Raw genomic sequence first — 19,477 nt, forward strand, 5'->3', positions numbered from 1 at the left:
CGACATCATTGATGTATACAGAGAAGCCAAGTCACGTCTCACTTTACCACTTGTATAATAGTCATCATAATTTGACATAGCATATTTTATCAATCCTACTGTATATAATACATCTCAAAGAGTTTTTAATTGCTTTTTTCACCTTCAGCTTTTTTTACTACTTGTTATTTTTGACTTTTTATTTGGCATTTGATTCTTGATTGATATTGATATTGTACTTAATTGTCGAGGAGAGTTGGCGAGTAAGCGTTTCACTACTGTACACCTGTATCCAATAAACTTTGATTTGATTAGATTTTGATACCATCGTCATAGTCTCTAGTAAAATGTATATATTTTTACTTTATGAATTTGTTCTGAATTGAAATATCAACAACAATTTGATGGGGAAACTGATTTTTGTATTTATTTGTACTTTTTCAAAATGTTATGAAATGCTGATGGACTGTTTCATAATTGTCATAATCTGGCGTTATGAAACTGGTTATGAATTGATTGATGATTTCCGACTGTAACTGGGAAGTATTTACTTTCTTATACCTTACCTTACCCTCCCTGTTCTCTTATCAGCTAAGCCCATGTTTACACAACCACATAAAAAGCAAACCAGAAATAAGTCACAAACACACACACCACGGGTACAAATATGCACCCTGGGTCCCTCCTTGTCTTGGCTGCTGAGATACGTGATGTTGTGAGAGAGTTGTCATAATGCCGACAAACTGGTGACTCCAGCTCTCTGCTTGTTTCCTCAATGTGTATTAGCATGAATTGTCATCCGTCACCTTTCCTTTTCTCGAAAGAGACAGCTGTGGTCATTCCTGAGCAAAGTATGAGGCGTTACACTGAGTCAACATAGTTGGGCCTTTGCCATTACTAGTTTATGGTGTTGACTGTGAAGGACTGCGTTCCAGACATATCTTACGTATATTGGTATGTGATACTCTGGGTGTGTTTGTTTAGGAAATGTAGAATAGGAAGATGTTGTTTTGTCTTTATGAAAGATATAAATGAGTATGTGTGTGATTACTAAAATGTTTTGAAATGATTGCTTCCCAGCAGCAGATGTTAGCGGGTGCAGGGAAATGCTTGTGTTATACTATAGCGCCTAACAGTGCAGCAAAAATGTCTAACAAGTAGGTCTACATAAATAATAATCAAAAACAAGAAATCACGAACGTCAGAACGAATCCAGTTGACAACCCAAAGAACACTGTATCATTCATCCAAATGCAATCTATGCCTATATACACCAAAAATACTTAGAATACTTAGAATGAATGATATGTAGAGACCTACAGCAGTCAGGGCCACAGGAAAACTTGTGGCGAGGAGGTGGTATTTGCCACAGCACTTTTTAATCAAGTGTAGAAGCAACTGATTTAGTTTAATAAAATAACGACGCTTAGCATTAAAAAGATTTGTCAACTCCCACACAATTTTGATGTCCTTCATATCGGAGTGCTGCTGCAGCGCTTTGCGTGTCTTGATTCACGAAAATCGCAGGGCGCGCGATAGCTCAAGGCGCGCTCTCTACTTTCCTCTGGTATTTAGCAAGCTTGATAACACATCACTCACCCTACACAAGCAAAAACTGACATCACTCACCCTACACAAGCAAAAACTGTTACATAAATGCCGACACAAGCAAAAACTGTTACATAAATGCCGACACAAGCAAAAACTGTTACATACATGTAGCAGTCTAAATAGCTAAACATTAGCGATCTGACATTATGTATTGCATGGAAACGATACTATTTCTCAGTCTCATCAACTCTAGACTGGGCTACTAACAACAGCAGCTGCATAGTCTAGCCTACTATGCGCCCTGTCCCACTGGCCAGGGTAAACGAAGCGGTATTAATAAACGTTGTTTAAGTATAGTCCATTTGTTTGTGAGAACGGGAATGTGATTACATTTGGTTTATCTTCAAACCTGGGCTGACTAGGCTATCTATACTTTTTCGATCCAAAATTATTAATGGGAATTAATAAACACAATAGCTGTCATAGACTGTGAATACATTTTTAATTAGGCCTACCATTGGGCAGCACTACACGATGCAAACCTGCATAAAGCAAGCTCAGCCATGTGAGTTTTATTGTCCAATCATGTTGCTTTCTTTGTGTCTGTGTCTAGGGAACCCCCCTAGTCCTTTAAAACGTAATTCATGTATAATTAATATGAACAAATACAAGGTTGCTGTAGATTGGCAGGGTTTTCATCCTCATCAAGGCCAGGAGTTTTTCCAGGAGTTTTTAAAAACCATTTGACATGATTAGAAAAACTCTGGTCCCATCATAGCCTATATGAAACCTTTTTACAACAGATGAATTACGTCATGCCATTTAAGGTCCGGAGTTTTACCTGATTAGGTTACTAGATTAGGTAAAACTACGGGCCTCAGAATTGTATTATATTTTTGCCACGCTACTTTGGGACCTGTGATGTCACCTCGGACCGCAGTAGATACAGTGAGCTATGTCGAGAATCCAATGTATAAATAGTAAACAGTGTAACAAAATGCAATCAATGTAAAGCAATAGCCCAAGATATATTACAATGAGCTATGTGAAGAATACAGTAGGCCTATGTGAATGCACAGTGTGACAAACAGTATAAATATAGTCATTTTTATACAGTCCTTTCAATTTATTTAATTTTCTATTGAAATGCACTTAAATTAAATGTAATTCATAGTCCTGAAATATCAGTTTAGAGATGATCTCAATCATTGGGGTTGTGCTCTAGATACGAATGAGAGCGATTGAAAGAGAAGGGGGTTCTTTTGAAAATGTGGCAATAATTAAGAAATGCTTATTTGCCCATGCTTATTTGCCAATGTCCTGGTTGAACCATTCATGCACACGCTTTGCACAATTTAACGGCATGGCTCGGTTTGGGAGGCGCTCATACTGTCATAGGAAAGATCTCATATATATCCTCGCGTCCTCTCTCCTCGCCTCCTTCTCAAAACCCATTGGATGAGAAATCCAGAGGTCCCGCCCCTTTGACCTTCTCCTCCAATGGGTTTTGAGAAGGAGGCCGAGGAGAGATGACGCGCAGAGTATGTATTGAGATCACCATAGCCGCTTCTTTTATTCAACACCGGTAGTATAAATTCATTGGCCAAAGCGGATCGTTGGTCACACGCGTGGCTTGGTTCGGTCTTTTCTGGTACAAGACCGGAGAGGACTGTAGAAATTTCAAAGTTTACAGGCGGGTATGTATCCGTTTTGCATAATATTTTCAGATTGGATATATTTTAGGCTAAATTTGCTTCATAATTTGGAGGCTAAATGCCATGCATAACGGTGACGTGATCCTCCTCGTGAATTCTTTAGTAACATCCTGCTTCTACATGCTAGTATTATATAAAAAATAGCGGGCGCCGATTATCTTTTAGTTCCAGACGATGATTCAATTTTGTTCAAGTTTTTGTAAATGACCGCACTCCAGTGCATGCGTGTTTGGTAAAAGAAAACATTTGAGTTATTTTAGCATTTTTGTACAATTAAATATTGTTGTTTACTTTACGTCTATGAAATGAAGGCTACATACTTTTTTTCACGCAGAAACAACCTAACGTTACTTAGTCATCCATGCATTGCATTCCCAGTTGAACAATTAGGGTCACCCATTCAAACCATTCAGAAATCATATTTCCAAGAAGGCCTATGATTATTCGTCTTCACGGGACAAATGTGTCTGTATTTCTCATACATAATCTGTTCTGTCCTGCTTAATCTTGTTATAACAGAAAAGTCAATAAAAAAGGCTTAGCTTATAAATGTGCATGGCTATCTTCAGTCATGGTAAAACATGAATATATCATTTTCAAATAGCCTAGGCTATGATATACATTTGTAGCAATTATGCTAAGAGAGGGTGGTACAAAAAGTAAGCACAATGAATGTACATGTGGAAAGTGGTCCAACTAACTAAATTTCAACGCAGGTCTGCTCATTGGACGAGTATTCTGTTTTCCAGTGTCTATACATTCCTATAGGATTAAATAGATTCAATTATTTGGTTTAATTTGTCTTCAACAAGCGTATCCTAGAGCAGAGGTATTTAGAGTGGTATAATGTATTTATAACTGCATTTGAAAGCGATTGGGTGTCTCTCCTCACTCTAGCTTTTCTCTATGGCTTCTCTGGAGCGCTTCTCTCTCCGTCTCTCGAGCTTCTTTCTCTCTATGTACCAGTCCACCACAAAGGTCGCATGACATTCATTTAGACTGATTCTAATTAAATGTGCTCAGATATGCAGACAATGTGCCCAATGTTTCCACTTCTCCACATCTAAATGTATTGCGTAATGATAAATGTGTATCACTCTTCCTAAAAGTCTGAAGTTTGTCTCTACAGTATATCCCTCTTTTACTTGAAGCTCTCAGATTCATACACCAAAGTATGTCCTAAAGGCATCAATAAAACATATTAAAAGTCCTTCTATTTATCCACTCTAAATCTCAAATTAAGTGACACCCTATTTATTCTCCATACAGTAGTGCACTTCTTTTGACCAGAATGACTTTGGTCAGAAGTAACTCAATCATCAAGTTTGCAGATGCCACAATAGTGGTGTGCTTGATTTACCAACAACGATGAGACAACCTACAGGGAGGAGGTGAGGGGAGTGGTGCCAGGGAAATAACCCCTCCCTCAACGTCAACAAAACAAAGGAGCTGATCGTGGACTTCAGGAGACAGCAGAGAGAGCACGCCCCCATCCACCCCGACAGGGCAGCAGTGAAGAGGGTGGAAAGCATCAAGTTCCTCGACGTGCACATCACTGACAACCTGAAATGGTTCATCCACACAGAGAGTGTGGTGAAGAAGGCACAACAGCCCCTAAGACCCAACAGCTTGGATCTTAAGACCCTCACAAACTTCTACAGATGCACCATTGAGAGTATCCTGTCAGGCTGTATCACCTCCTGGTACAGCAATTGCATCGTCCGCAACCGCAGGGCTCTCTACACTGCCTGCCCTACAAGACATCTACAGCGCCCGGTGTCACAGGAAGGCCAAGAAGATCATAAAGGACCTCAGCCACCCGAGCCACAACCTGTTCACCCGCTACCATCTAGAAAGTAGAGACAGTACAGGTGCATCAAAGCTGGGAACAAGAGACTGAAAAACAGCTTCTATCTCCATACCATCCGACTATTATATAGTCACCACTAGCCGGCCTCCGTTCAGTACCCTGCCCTGAACTCAAGTCACTGTTACTGGCCGACTACCACCCGGTACTCAACCCCACACCATAGAGACTGCTCCCCTATGTACATAGTCATTGAACACTGGTCACTTTAATAATGTTTACATACTGTTTTACCCACTTCATATGTATATGCTGTATTCTAGTCAAGGCTCATCCTATATAATTACTGCTGTACACACCTTTTCTATTCATATACTGTCCATAATGTTTATACACACTATCATATATATATATATATATTTATATTCCGGACTGACTTGCTCGTCATGGTATTTCTTAATATTTTTATTTTGAGGGATTTGTGTGTATTGTTAGGTATTACTGCACTGTCTGAGCTAGAAATACAAGCATTTCACTGCACCTGTGATAACATCTGCAAAGTATGTGCATGCAATCTATAACATTTGATTTGAGTAGTGCACTACACAAGGAAAATAGTGTATAAATTTTACTCCTATCCCTTGACCAATCCCCACAGGTCTCACCCCTGCAGATAATGACCGATCGAGCCAATCACATCAGCGTCGCCATGACTGAAGACGTCACGTCCACTAACGGGACGCCCAGGACCAAGGTCATAACCAGCAGCACCATAGTGGAGCTGAACAAGCTGCAGCCCCGGGGCTCCACGGTCAGCTTCCACAGTATCCAGTACAAGGTGAAGCTGAAGACTGGACCGCTCTGCAAGAGGAAGAACACTGCCAGGGAGATACTGGTGGACCTCAAGTGAGTGGAGTTAGTGGATCCTTTGGTCTCATGTACACACAGACACAAGCAGACAAACACACACTTTCAAAGATGCACACACACTCTCATGTATTCTACACACAGGCTTCCACCTTGAAACATGCCCAAACACACAAGTTTTAGTGATACTAATTGACTAGTGGATGATTAAAGTGAGTTTGATCACATGCATGCACACACACACACACACACACACACACAGTCCTGTGTGGCTCAGTTGGTAGAGCATGGAGCTTGCAACGCCAAGGATAAAGGTTTGATTCCCGCTGGAGCCACCCATATGAAAAATGTATGCACACATCACTATAAGTCCCATTGGATAAAAGCGTCTGCTAAATGACATACAATGAGTAAGGTTACATGCACACAATAAGGTGATTATTGTGGTTAGTCAGATTAATATAATAGTTTGATGAAAATGTTTACATGCTTTGCAAAAATAACGATTTCCCTAAAAATCCTGTTTACATGGACACATCTGAAGTCAGGCTACCTGATGGCACTCTGTTAAATGCAGAAAATCGGCAATAAAAAAAAATAATTGGAAGCATATTTGATTCTGAGTTGGGAAATATAAAGTTTGTATGTGAAAACTACTTCTAAGACTCATACATTCAGTTGTTCCAAACTCACTTCACTCACGCTAAAGAGGGAGGCTCGCTCGGCTGGTGCTGGCACATGCACAGATCAAATACACCGCTGGAACGCAGATTAAGGTGTTTACATGTCCTAATAATTCAAAAGATTGCTCAGAAAACCAGTTTTTTTTATTGGCAAATGCTTACTTCGATTTTGATCTTACGCCGATTTAAGATAAGCAGAGTATTAATCAGTTTACTTTCAAATTATTACTGTGCATGTAAAAATACTCAATAACTAGCTACATTAACACACACATGCCAAAATGCTAGTGGACCTGAAGTTAATATACACTTTGACCACCCAATTACATTTGGTGATTATGAAGCTAATTCGATGTGGATTTATTGGCAGATTCGCCTCTTTCTCGCTCTGTGTTGAGCTCGTTTGCTTATGTCTTTCTTGGTACAGCCTCAGTGTATTCCTGCCCACCACCACACCCCTTTACAGTGGTGTAAAGTACTTAAGTAAAAATACTTTAAAGTACTACTTAAGTAATTTTTGGGGGTGTCTTTACTTTACATATTTTTGCCAACTTTTACTTCACTATATTCCTAAATAAAATAATGTACTTTTTACTCCATACATTTTTCCTGACACCCAAAAGTACTCGTTATATTTTGACAAGAAAATTGTCTAATTCACACACTTATCAAGAGAGCATCCCTGGTCATCCCTACTGCCTCTGATCTGGTGTACTCACTAAACATAGATGCTTTGTTTGTAAATTATGTCTGAGTGTTGGAGTGTGCCCCTGCTGTCCGTCAACAACAAAAAAATGAGAAAATTGTGCCGTCTGGTTTGCTTATTATAAGGACTTTTAAATCATTTATACTTTTGATACTTACGTACATTTTAGCAATTACATTTACTTTCGATACTTAAGTATATTTAAAATCAAATACTTTTAGACTTTTACTCAAGTAATATTTTACTGGGTGACTTTCACTTTTACTTGAGTCATTTTCTACTAAGGTATATTTACTTTTACTCAAGTATGACAATTGGGTACTTTTTCCACCACTGCCCCTTTACTAGTGAATTAAGGGAGTGTTAACAAATTAGGAATGCTTGTGAGTGTCATTGATGGATCTAACTCAATTATAGGAATTAAGTTTGCTGTCTCTCCACTGCTCATGAAGAGGTTTTAGGTGTGTGTGTGTGTGTGTGTGTGTCAGAGAGAGCGTGAAAGTGAAGTGAAACCAAAAGAGGGAGAGAGATCATTAACACAAGTTGACAAAACATAAAGGCCTCTCCATTTGAGATTACGGGTAGCATACTCAGACCACAATGAACAATAGTGCAGCGGAAAATTCAAATGTCTTTTTTTTCTGATGGCATTAAATGTACTGGACATTTCCCAGGGAGGAATGCGTAATTTCACACAAGTTTTTGGTCCGTTTCCCCTAGTGTTAATTATATGATATTAAGCATGGTTTCTTGCGTGTAATCTCTTTGATGCACTGTGGAGCAGGCTGCCAAGGAACCATTAAATGCTGTCACGTGATTCTACACTACAAGCCTTTATAATTCAGCTTTTTAATTCAGCTTTTATATGACAGATACTTTTTTATACCAATTGTGCAAATGTTCTTTGTGGAATCACAATATTTGATTATGTATTCTTGTTTTGGACCATTATACAATGGTATAGATCAAAATAATTCTCAGATTGTTGGAGGTCTTTGGGATCACCGTATTCTTTGTGCTGTTTGAATCGGTTAATTGGAGAACCAAACCTCCTTTTCATTCTGTCACTCTTGTGATTCTTCCGTGTGTATGACTATGCTATAGAGACAATTTTTACACATTAAAACCACACGCCCTTGACACTTGATAAACTTGCTGGACTGGTGTGATAACTTTTGCCGCCATATGTAATGGTTTGATAAGACATTTGCGTAACATTGTGCGTATAGAAAGTAGATTACAAAAATGCTTTGCCCATGACTTGAATGGGTGCTATAAACCTGTCGTAAGCATGTCATAAGGTGCTATAAATCTAGCATTTTGTTTGATGATAAAAGTTGATAAAAGTTCCATCCTATAATTCTTGGTCCTTAATCAGCTTTTCACAGTTCTGAAAGTGGTTTATGGAGCAACAAAGTTCCTCTGAGACGAAATCAACTTATTTCTTTTTCATAGCCACAATTCCTAGTCCAGACTTTTTTATTGGTATTGATGCAATGTTAGGTTCATCTAGCTTTGATTTGACCAACTTAGTCCAACAGTTTGAAATGCTTATGAATGACTCAGTTGTGTGTTTTGGACATATCCAAATCCATTTACTGATTTGCAACTGAACTGTAGGCCTATACTCCTATTGATTTTTGTAAGTCTTTCATCATTTAGAATACAGTGCTACACTTCTCATTGGTATAAAACATGATGTAATACAATGTGTGTCGATTACATGTTTATTATAGTAAATATGTGGAATGTTTCAGTGCATCTTAAAATATCTTATGCGTTTTGTCGTTGTCTTGCAGTGGCATCATGAGACCGGGTCTAAATGCTATTCTAGGACCCACTGGAAGTGGAAAGTCCTCGTGAGTATTTTGTTGACGACAATGGTTTATCTTGATGGCATTACATTGCTTGTTACAAAAAAAAGGTCCCACAGGTTGCCATAGTGATTATTGATCTAACGTTATGGTTAGGTTCCTGGATGTTCTAGCAGCCAGGAAGGACCCCTCTGGTCTCTCAGGGGAGGTGCTGATCGACGGGGCGCCACAACCACCCAACTTCAAGTGCCTCTCCGGCTATGTTGTCCAGGTAAGTCTATTGGCTACCTGTTGTAAACCTTATCGCGTAATATTGTCGTAGACCATGGCACAGTTAGAAGAGCATATTCAAAGGAGACATCACAACTCTAGGGTCCAACAGCAGGAAAAAACAGTGTAGCTACAGTACTTTTTCAAGCTCCTGACCATATTACCCCAGTCAGTGACCTGTGACCTTTGTCTCTGTGACCTCACCAGGACGACGTGGTGATGGGGACTCTGACGGTGAGGGAGAACCTGCGATTCTCTGCTGCGCTGCGTCTGCCCCGCTCCGTGCCCCAGAAAGAGAAGGAGGCCAGGGTCAATGACCTCATCACCGAGCTAGGCCTGACCAAGGTGGCCGACGCAAAGGTACGTTGTAGCATAGAATGGAAATGTTGAGACGACTGTTCAGGACTGAATTCATGGTAGTACTATGAGCCTATGAGACCAATAGAATTAGGAATTTGAGTTTGAGTAGGACTAAATGCAGTTTAATAGGATCTCTATGATCAAACCGTCCACAGTATTTCCCCTCCACTATATACACTGAGTATACCAAACACCTTCCTAATATTGAGTTGCACCCCCCCCACACACAGGGATTCTGGCCCATGTTGACTCCAATGCTTCCCACCGTTGTGTCAAGTTGGCTGGATGTCCTTTGGGTGGTGGACCATTCTTGATACACCCGGGAAACTGTTGAGCGTGGAAAACCCAGCAGCGTTGCAGTTCTTGACAAACTCAAACTGGTGCGCCTGGCACCTACTACCATGCCCCGTTCAAAGGCATCTTTTGTCTTGCCTGTTCACCCTCTGAATGGCACATATACACAATCCATCTCTCAATGGTCTCAAGGCCTAGAAATCCTTCTTTAACCTGTCTCCTCCCCTTCATCTACACTGATTGAAGTAGATTTAACAAGTGACATCAATAAGGGATCATAGCTTTCACCCGGATTCACCTGGTCAGTCTATGTCATGGAAAGAGCACGTGTTCTTAATGTTTTGTATACCCATATACCCAAATTCCTTCCTTCTCACCAATGTCTTCCAATGTCATTTTGAAGGTTTCAGGCCATATGAGGGCTATCATGTCATACAAGGCTGTGGTACCATACAGCATATGATAGATGTCCAAGGGCTATCATGTGATGTGATTGTGTTCCTTCCCAGGTTGGTACCCAGATGATCCGGGGAATCTCTGGAGGGGAGAGGAAGAGGACCAACATCGGCATGGAGCTCATCATCGACCCCTCGGTTCTCTTCTTGGATGAACCCACCACGGGCCTGGACGCTAGCACCGCTAACTCTGTCCTGCTGCTGCTCAAAAGGTATCTGTAGCTCTAAACTGTTACTGTAACGGGCCTGGACGCTAGCACCGCTAACTCTGTCCTGCTGCTGCTCAAAAGGTATCTGTAGCTCAAAACTGTTACTGTAACGGGCCTGGACGCTAGCACCGCTAACTCTGTCCTGCTGCTGCTCAAAAGGTATCTGTAGCTCTAAACTGTTACTGTAACGGGCCTGGACGCTAGCACCGCTAACTCTGTCCTGCTGCTGCTCAAAAGGTATCTGTAGCTCTAAACTGTTACTGTAACGGGCCTGGACGCTAGCACCGCTAACTCTGTCCTGCTGCTGCTCAAGAAGGAAAGCCATTTCATTTAATTTCATTTGATTCATAATCGGTGGGGTTAGTGGTAGGCATCCCACGTTTCATATTTGATGCTTTTCTTATTCCCTTCCCTGTTTAATTTGCACCACATTTGTCCTCTAAATGTCCTACCTTTCTTATTGGCTACCCTGTTAAATGTAGACCTCCAGCCCTTTTTTCATTGTTTTATCTCCTTTTAGAATGGCCAATCAGGGACGCACCATCATCATGTCCATCCACCAACCGCGTTACTCCATCTACCGGCTGTTCGACTCCCTGACCCTGCTAGTTAGCGGCAAACAGGTGTACCATGGGCCGGCCCAGAATGCACTGGACTATTTCGCCGACATAGGTAACCTTCAATGTCAATACTACACACAAAGTATAAGGAGATACCATTGTTGTGTTGTTTAAGAGATAAAGGAAGTTAGATTGATGTAAAAGTCTTGAACGGGACAGAGCAGAATAGAGATTGATATAGGGGAGACTAATGTTTGCATGTGTTGTTGTATCCTAGGTTACGCCTGCGAGGCCCACAACAACCCAGCTGACTTCTTCCTAGACGTCATCAACGGAGACTCTACTGCCACTGCTATGAACAAAATTCAGGGAGAAGGTCATTTTCACACACACACACACACACACACACACACACACACACACACACACACACACACACACACACACACACACACACACACACACACACACACACACACACTAACAAAGAGTGTGCAGTATATGAGTCCAAGTCTCGCAAGCACCTGAAAGGTGCCTTAGAGCCCTGGCAGCATAGTAAAAGAACAAGGGACCCAGCACTCTAACACAAACAACATCTGCCCCTGGGTCAGTGAGATTAGGGGTGCAGGAGGCTTGGCGTTGCCCAGACAGGGACAGGGGTTGGAGGGAGCGGGCGGCTGATGATGCAGCCAGGGCCTGAGGCTGGAGGCCAGGCAGTTGGATGACCTCCGTTAATCCTATCAGCTCAATGTGAAAAACCCTCTGATCTGTACTGGTACAGTAGGATTTGTTGGCCTTTGAGAGGCTACGGCTAATGCTAATAGCGACAGGCATACACTATTGGTGTGGATTGTGGAAGGAACCGTTTTGGTACAATGGGAGTAGTCAGTCGGATCTCGGACTGGACTTCAATGAATTTGTATCTGGGTCTTTTGCACTTAGGATAAGGGTATGGATTGAAAAATGGGTTGTTGTCATGGGTGAATTAAGGAGTGATGGTCTCCAACCTTTAACAGTGTGTATTGACTCTTGGTTCTCTCCCCTCCTAGACATTGACTTTGAGGAGCTGAGTGGCTCCAGGCAGACCATCGAGGAGCGTCTAGTGGAGGAGTACAGGAACTGCTCCTACTTCAGAGACACCCAGGTCGAGCTGGAGAGGATCACCCAGGGAAAGCAGTACACCACCAAGCCCACGTCCCGTACCATCACCTACAACAGCTCCTTCTTCACCCAGCTACACTGGGTCCTAGGCAGAACCTTCCGGAACCTGGCGCTGAACCCCCAGACCTCCGTCGCACAGGTTAGAACACACACCGATACAGACGCACACACACACGAATACTCACCGGATTTCTATTTGTGAGTTTAAAGCTTAAGAGGTGCTGTACCAATGTCCCCTAAACTCATTTCAAACACACCCCAGTGGGGAGAGGATTCTCAGAATGGTAATGGATTTAGCTACGCTCCTATCACCAACAACCTAATGACTGTACTTACCCTCCGAGCAAGTGACTTGAGAATAGTATGATTTCTAATTGCAGCCCGCGTACTTTTCTCCACTTCACAACAAGCTCTTTTGCGCTTAAAGGGTGACGGAGTTGGCGGGAGGAGGGAGTTCTGACGACTTAGTGCCCTCATTAGTCATCCAAGGCAACAACATGCCATCAGAAGTATCTCACTTCAAGAATTATTAACAGCTAATTGGCCTCATAGTAAATCGACAATAATCCCAGACTGGGGTCTGGATCTTAAAGGCTAGAGGGCTGGAGACCTAGCTAATCAGCTTTGCTGACTGTTGTGACCCTGCTGTTGCCTCTCCGGGCCTAGAACTGAAGTGATATCATATCTGGCCACAGCCCCCCCCCCCCCCCCCCCCCCAGTGGCCAGAGCCCAGACCTTTGTCACATGATCGCTCCATGACCCGCGCTGGGCTTCCACATGAGGGGCTTGGGGAATGAGGTGAAAAAGGCTCAACCTTATTAGCTTATCCTCTCACCCTGGGAACCGCGCTGGGGCCGGTTAGGCCTGTCATAAGATGTAAATCGTCAGGATTAAAACAAATGTCGCTCTGGAGATTTCACCCTTTCTCTCTTTGTTTTCTCTCTTTCTTACGCAACATGGACTACCGGTCTGTGGATGAGGGAGAGTGTGGAGAGCGCTGATTCGGTGTAGTTTTTGTGGGAATATACCTAGTTTTAAGAATGTCCACATTCTTAATGGACTAATCAGGTTCTATCAGGGTTCTTAATGGACTAATCAGGTTCTATCAGGGTTCTTAATGGACTAATCAGGTTCTTAATGGACTAATCAGGTTCTATCAGGGTTCTTCATGAACTAATCAGGTTCTTTCAGGGTTCTTCATGAACTAATCAGGTTCTATCAGGATACTTCATGAACCAATCAGGTTCTATCAGGATTCTTAATGGACTAATTAGGTTCTATCAGGGTTAGACCCTTTAACTCTGCAAGGCCAGGAGAAGTAGTGATACTTCTCCTGACCTTTGTATTCATCATAGCATCTTACCTAACTGTACTTCTCTGAGAGAGAGGTAAACCCTTTTAGACCTAAAGAGATGTGTTTACATTAAAACGTGCCTGGACCTTTGCTCACAATGGGCTCCTTCATGCGACTGAAATCTCAGTTGTGTAAGGCATATTGTCAGACATATAAGATTGTTTACTCCCCAATGCCAATGCGCATTGCGGGTCATGATGTAAAATATGACGTTACGATTGTCTGATTTTCTGACCTTTGACCTGGCTACTAAACTTACGATGTTTCTCTTTTGGGCAGCTGGGAGTCACCATTTTTCTGGCTCTTATTGTGGGCGCCATTTTCTTCAGGGTGAAGGACGACCAGAGTGGAATACAGAACAGGTGGGGGAAACATTTTTATCACAACACCTTAAATCCATCTCAGAATGGGATGTAAGTTGATCTGATTTTGATTAATCTGTAGACTGAAACTGATGGGAACCCATGGGGCAGAACAACGGCAGTGTCTGCCTGTAAAGGTTAGGTTAGTAAATGATTCTTTGGGAGAGAGATGTTATAACAGGATAATGCAGACATATACACTGCCGTTCAAAAGTTTGGGGTCATTTAGAAATATCTTTGTTTTTGAAAAAAAAAAAAAAAAGCCCATTAAAATAACATCAGATTGATCAGAAATACAGTGTAGACATTGTTAATGTTGTAAATGAGTATTGTAGCTGGAAACGGCTGATTTGTAATGGAATATCTACATAGGCGTATAGAGGCCCATTATCAGCAACCATCACTCCTGTGTTCCAATGGCATGTTGTGTTAGCTAATCCAAGTTTATCATTTCAAAAGGCTAATTGATCATTAGAAAACCCTTTTGCAATTATGTTAGCACAGCTGAAAACTGTTGTTCTGATTAAAGAAGCAATAAAACTGCCCTTTAGACTAGTTTAGTATTTTTTTAGCATCAGCATTTGTGGGTTCAATTACAGGCTCAAAATGGCCAGAAACAAAGAACTTTCTTCTGAAACTTGTCAGTCTATTCTTGTTCTAAGAAATGAAGGCTATTTAATTAGAGAAATTGTCAAGAAACTGAAGATCTCGTACAATGCTGTGTACTACTCCCTTCACAGAACAGCGCAAACTGGCGCTAACCAGAATAGAAAGAGGAGTGGGAGGCCCCCGTGCACAACTGAGCAAAAGGACAAGTACATTAGAGTGTCTTTAACTAATGTATTAATCTGCTTACAATAATCAGGATTTTGCTCATTATTTTATTGGTACAATCACACCTGGGTTCAAATACATGTGTGTTTGAGTTATGTAGTATTTAGAAACGTATTTTTCTGTGTATTTGAGTATTTTCAAATACATAGCCCAAACAATTACTTTTAATTGAGTATTTGAATGGTTATTTCTATAAAAAATATTTAAAAAATCTCTGCCAAGTTGTATTTCAAATACTCAAATACACTCCCATATATTTAACCCAGGTATTTGAAAATAGTATTTGAAATAAGTATTTGAAAATACTGACAAATAGTTTCCAAGTGTATTTCCAATACATTCAAATATTCAACAACCTGTCTTTTCAAATAAACTGTATCTTAATACTTACTTTGAATGTATGTGAAAGTAATTGAGATATTTCAAATAGTATTTGATGGGTCCAATTAGACCTACAGTACGACTCCACTCCCTTGGTCTCTTTAGTCTGAAGGCCGATGGAGTGCACACACAGCAAAACATTTAGCATTCATTTCAATAGGGGTTTACCCCCTTTCATTCCATGCATGACTGGGCAGAACATAAGGATTTCATGTCATGACTTGATGTTTCCCCTCTTGTAGGATTGGTGCTCTTTTCTTCATCACCACCAACCAATGTTTCAGCACGCTGTCCGCTGCCGAACTCTTCATCACAGAGAGGAAGCTGTTTGTGTACGTACTGTAGTAGATCAGTGGCACCACTATAACCGGGTCTCTTTGAAATATAGAGTATGGGGGTGTGAGCATGCGGGTCTGGCCAGATGAGATGTAGTCATTGTTTGTGTGTGTCTGTAAGTTGTTGTTCGTATGTATAAGGTTGGATCTGGAGTGGAGGAAAAATGAAGAAAAAATATATTATAAAACAACAAATCTCAATCTCTCTATTATATATATATGATTATGAAGACACTGTCTGCCTAAATACTTATCAGTATGAAATGGACCAAAAAACATTCGTTTACAGCTACATTAGGTTCACTGTTTGACCTTTGTACTTCTAATTATTCTGTAAATGAGCATTTTCAGTATGAAATACCCCGGCAAGCATTAGTTCCAAATGGCCCTAGCCAAGGAAGTTAGAAAATTAACCACTCAGTATGAGTTAATGTAGACTTCTTGTCTTTGTTGTCCCCAACAGCCATGAGTACATCAGCGGCTATTACAGAGTCTCAGTCTACTTCCTGTCCAAGATCCTGTCTGACGTCATCGCCCTGCGCACCATCCCCGCCATCATCTTCAGCTGCGTGGTGTACTTCATGATAGGTGGGTTGGATGCACAACATGGGAATGAGACATTTGCATTTATGAAGATTACATTTGAATTGTCAAGATGGAAGGAAAGTAAAGAGGGACATAGAGTAGATGTTGAGGTAGCTAGCACACAAGCATTTCCCTGCACCTTTTATACCTGCTGTATACACTGTGTACGTGACAAATACAATTATATTTGAGACGGTAATGGCACAGACAGTAAAAGGTCAAGAAAGGTCAAGACGGCTCTCAAACCCTCTGCAGAGGGGCGTGTACCCTACTACTCAAAACCAGACTCTGAAATGATCTTAAAATTCAAGTTTGTCTCTCCTGCAGGTTTCAAAACCACTCCGACAGCCTTCTTCATCTTCATGTTCACCGTGACCCTGGTGGCCTACACAGCCACCGCCATGACCATGGCCATCTCTGCCGACCAGAGTGTGGTGGCAATGGCCAACATCTTCATGACCATCAGCTTCGTCTTCATGATGGTGAGTGTAGGGACGAGGGTGTAATGCGGTGGCCACATGGCGCGGTGGGGTACTCAGGGACATGCAGGGTGCACCTGAGTTGTATTGCAATGCCAGTTATGGTTCAAGTTCAGCGCTGTCCCACTAGTATTACTTGCTAGTTATGTATAGACATAAGTAAAAGCTAGCGTTGCATACCAAGGGTACACATGGATATTACAGTGGGGAATGGCCGTCATCTTTTCTAGCCTTGGATTAAAATGATGTAGGATCTGTGGTGTTATTGTCTGTCTTTCTGTTTGATCTTTAGATAGGTTCTGTGGTGTTAAGACTAAGATCACTTTATTTGTCAATTGCACACGGGGTCCAACCGAAATTTGACTTTTAACCCCACCCCTCTGAAAGACCCATATGCATACAATCCAGGTTTTGTAGATATGTGGGGGGCTGCCACACTGGGAACCCAGGGAGCTCTTGTTGTGGGGGTTTAAGTGCCTTGCTCAAGGGCAAAACGGCAGGCAACAGCATCTAGGATTTGATACCAGCAACCCTCCGGTTGCCAGCTCTCTTCCCGACAGATTACTTCTTGTCAGACCCGGGATTCGAACTGGCAACCCTCCGGTTGCGGGTTTGCCTCTTTAACGTTCCGGTTGCTGGTTGCTGGCTCGCCTCTCTAACCGCTAGGCTACCTGCCGATCAACTCTCTCTCTGTGGCTGTGTTGGATCCTTGGGGCGATAACATTATTCTATCTTGTTCTGCTTGTTGGGCTCCTTCCATCTTACCAAGTCTGTCTTGTAAAATGGCAATTTCCTGGTCAAATTGCAATTTAGTGGGGGGGATCCTCATTGGTGGATTATTTATTTTATAATATTTATTGATGTTTTGTCAGATCTTCTCAGGTCTGCTGGTGAACCTGCCCAGTATCATGAACTGGCTGGCCTGGTTGAAGTACCTCAGTATCCCTCGCTACGGTCTAACAGTAAGTACCTCAGTATCCCTCGCTACGGTCTAACAGTAAGTACCTCAGTCAGCCACAACCTCTTCATTGATCTAGTGAAATGTTGCCATACTGTATTAATAAGAATAATTTATTCAACTTTTATAGTGCTATTCATTACATATAGAATTGTTTTAAATATTAATATATACAGTATGTTATTATATACTATAATAAAACTGTATTACTAAGTATTGTAACGTTTCTTAATGACTAGGCCCTAGAGATCAACGAGTTTGTGGGGTTGAAGTTCTGTGAGGACCCTTTCGTTCGCACCACCATGTCTCCTGGCTCTGGCATGATGACCAACTGCAGTATGAACACTACTCACGCTCTCGGGATAACGTGAGTAACGTAATACACACACTGTGGAAGTTGTCTTTATATTTTTTTGTTCAGAAAGTGATAGATGTTGGTTGACTTAAATACGGTTTATAGGGTATATAACTAGTATTATCAGTAGGCTACATACATGCTGTCATTAAGTGCAGTGCCTATGGTCACTGTAGTACCTCTAGCACCATCTACTGAGGAAATCATTGTAGATGGAGCAGCAGTTGTGTGTTAGCTAGATCCCATACCGTACATTAGAGAATGGCTTATTTCAATAAGGCATCATTACTGGGTATCAATAGCAGTGTAGGCTGAATTATTTGATACAATTAAAAAATATATGTTAGCGAATTAACACAATTATCCTACAACGCAATAAAATTTGACCCAGAGTCCTTTTCAGCTGAAAACTCAAATTAGTTCAGGTTCAGGTTTCAGTCCGTTTCAAAACACTTTCTTCCTATTTAACGTGACCCAGCCTTGCCTGCCCACGGGATCCCATAGATACACAGTGGTGAACGTTTGTTTGGTATTCTCTCCATCTCATTCCAGGTGCACAGGGGAACAATACCTGGACTACCTAGGAATAGAATACACTACATGGGGCCTATGGGAAAACCACGTTGCCTTGGCAATAATGACACTCATTTTCCTGGTCATCGCCTATCTGAAGCTGCGATTTATTAAGAAGTTCACATAGGAAGTGTTTTACTTTGCCTTACAATTCACTCCTCTGTGGTTATATCACTGACAAACTGATAGTAGTTTCTCTCTCCATACATATGTTATAACATGAAGCAGTGTGCCTATGGTTTGCACTGAGACAGGTTAAATGGGTAGTTCAGACAAATTACATATTCATTTCCTGGACAAGTGGAGACTGCAATCCACGCTTTGGCTTTGCTGAACTAGCTACACTAGCATCGTAAATTAGTAATTTGGCTGAACTGTCACTTTAATGTTCAATATCTATGCATGAATGTACATTTTCACCACATGAATATTAATGTGGAATCTTTGCCCTCCAGTAGTCATTGTTCTCATGTTGACTGCTGTGTTTATTTGGTAGCATTTGTTCCAGTCTAGTACGAGACTATGCCTTGGAATTTAGTTCATCGTTTCTATTTATAGAGGAACTGAACTCATTTATTTGAAAAATTATGATGTTGAATTATGTTTATATGTAAAAAAATTATGAATGACTTTTATTAGTGCTTTTTTTGTGTGTACCGTAATCATTGAATTGTTTGTTTCTATTGTGTTTATTACCTTTTTAATCTATACTAGTTTTTGGAAACAATGCTTTTATAAACATTTATGTAACTTTGCGAGTGGTAATTATGTACCTACCATCAATGTATAGCCAAAATCAACGATACCAACAGTTGACAACGTGGTTCCAA

The 19,477-nt window shown here is 41.2% G+C and overlaps 1 protein-coding gene across 2 annotated transcripts; it reads left to right on the top strand.

The window, feature by feature from the left end:
• Positions 1 to 3,110: 3,110 nt before the first annotated feature.
• LOC129855604 (broad substrate specificity ATP-binding cassette transporter ABCG2-like) lies at positions 3,111 to 19,282 on the top strand. Of its 2 annotated transcripts, none has more exons than XM_055923439.1 (16): positions 3,111 to 3,227; positions 5,711 to 5,958; positions 9,108 to 9,167; positions 9,279 to 9,393; positions 9,600 to 9,752; positions 10,556 to 10,713; positions 11,231 to 11,382; positions 11,548 to 11,646; positions 12,320 to 12,570; positions 14,065 to 14,147; positions 15,605 to 15,694; positions 16,161 to 16,285; positions 16,610 to 16,764; positions 17,634 to 17,723; positions 17,959 to 18,086; positions 18,627 to 19,282. In XM_055923439.1, the coding sequence occupies exons 2-16, from the start codon at positions 5,729 to 5,731 to the stop codon at positions 18,772 to 18,774; spliced, it is 2,037 nt and encodes a 678-aa protein (XP_055779414.1). In that variant the 5' UTR covers positions 3,111 to 3,227; positions 5,711 to 5,728; the 3' UTR covers positions 18,775 to 19,282. The 2 variants fall into 2 exon arrangements, with proteins under 2 accessions (XP_055779414.1, XP_055779415.1); XM_055923440.1 differs by having other exon boundaries at positions 5,726 to 5,958.
• The last annotated feature ends 195 nt before the right edge of the window (positions 19,283 to 19,477 follow it).

The sequence above is a fragment of the Salvelinus fontinalis genome, chromosome 5, assembly GCF_029448725.1.
Source record: "Salvelinus fontinalis isolate EN_2023a chromosome 5, ASM2944872v1, whole genome shotgun sequence".
Taxonomy (NCBI): Eukaryota; Metazoa; Chordata; class Actinopteri; order Salmoniformes; family Salmonidae; genus Salvelinus; species Salvelinus fontinalis.

Coding starts and splice junctions, on each gene's coding strand:
- LOC129855604 (XM_055923439.1), top strand. CDS start 5,729: ATGACCGATCGAGCCAATCACATCAGCGTCGCCATGACTGAAGACGTC. Junction 5,959..9,107: donor GAGATACTGGTGGACCTCAA/GTGAGTGGAGTT, acceptor GTTGTCTTGCAG/TGGCATCATGAGACCGGGTC. Junction 16,765..17,633: donor TCAGCTTCGTCTTCATGATG/GTGAGTGTAGGG, acceptor ATGTTTTGTCAG/ATCTTCTCAGGTCTGCTGGT.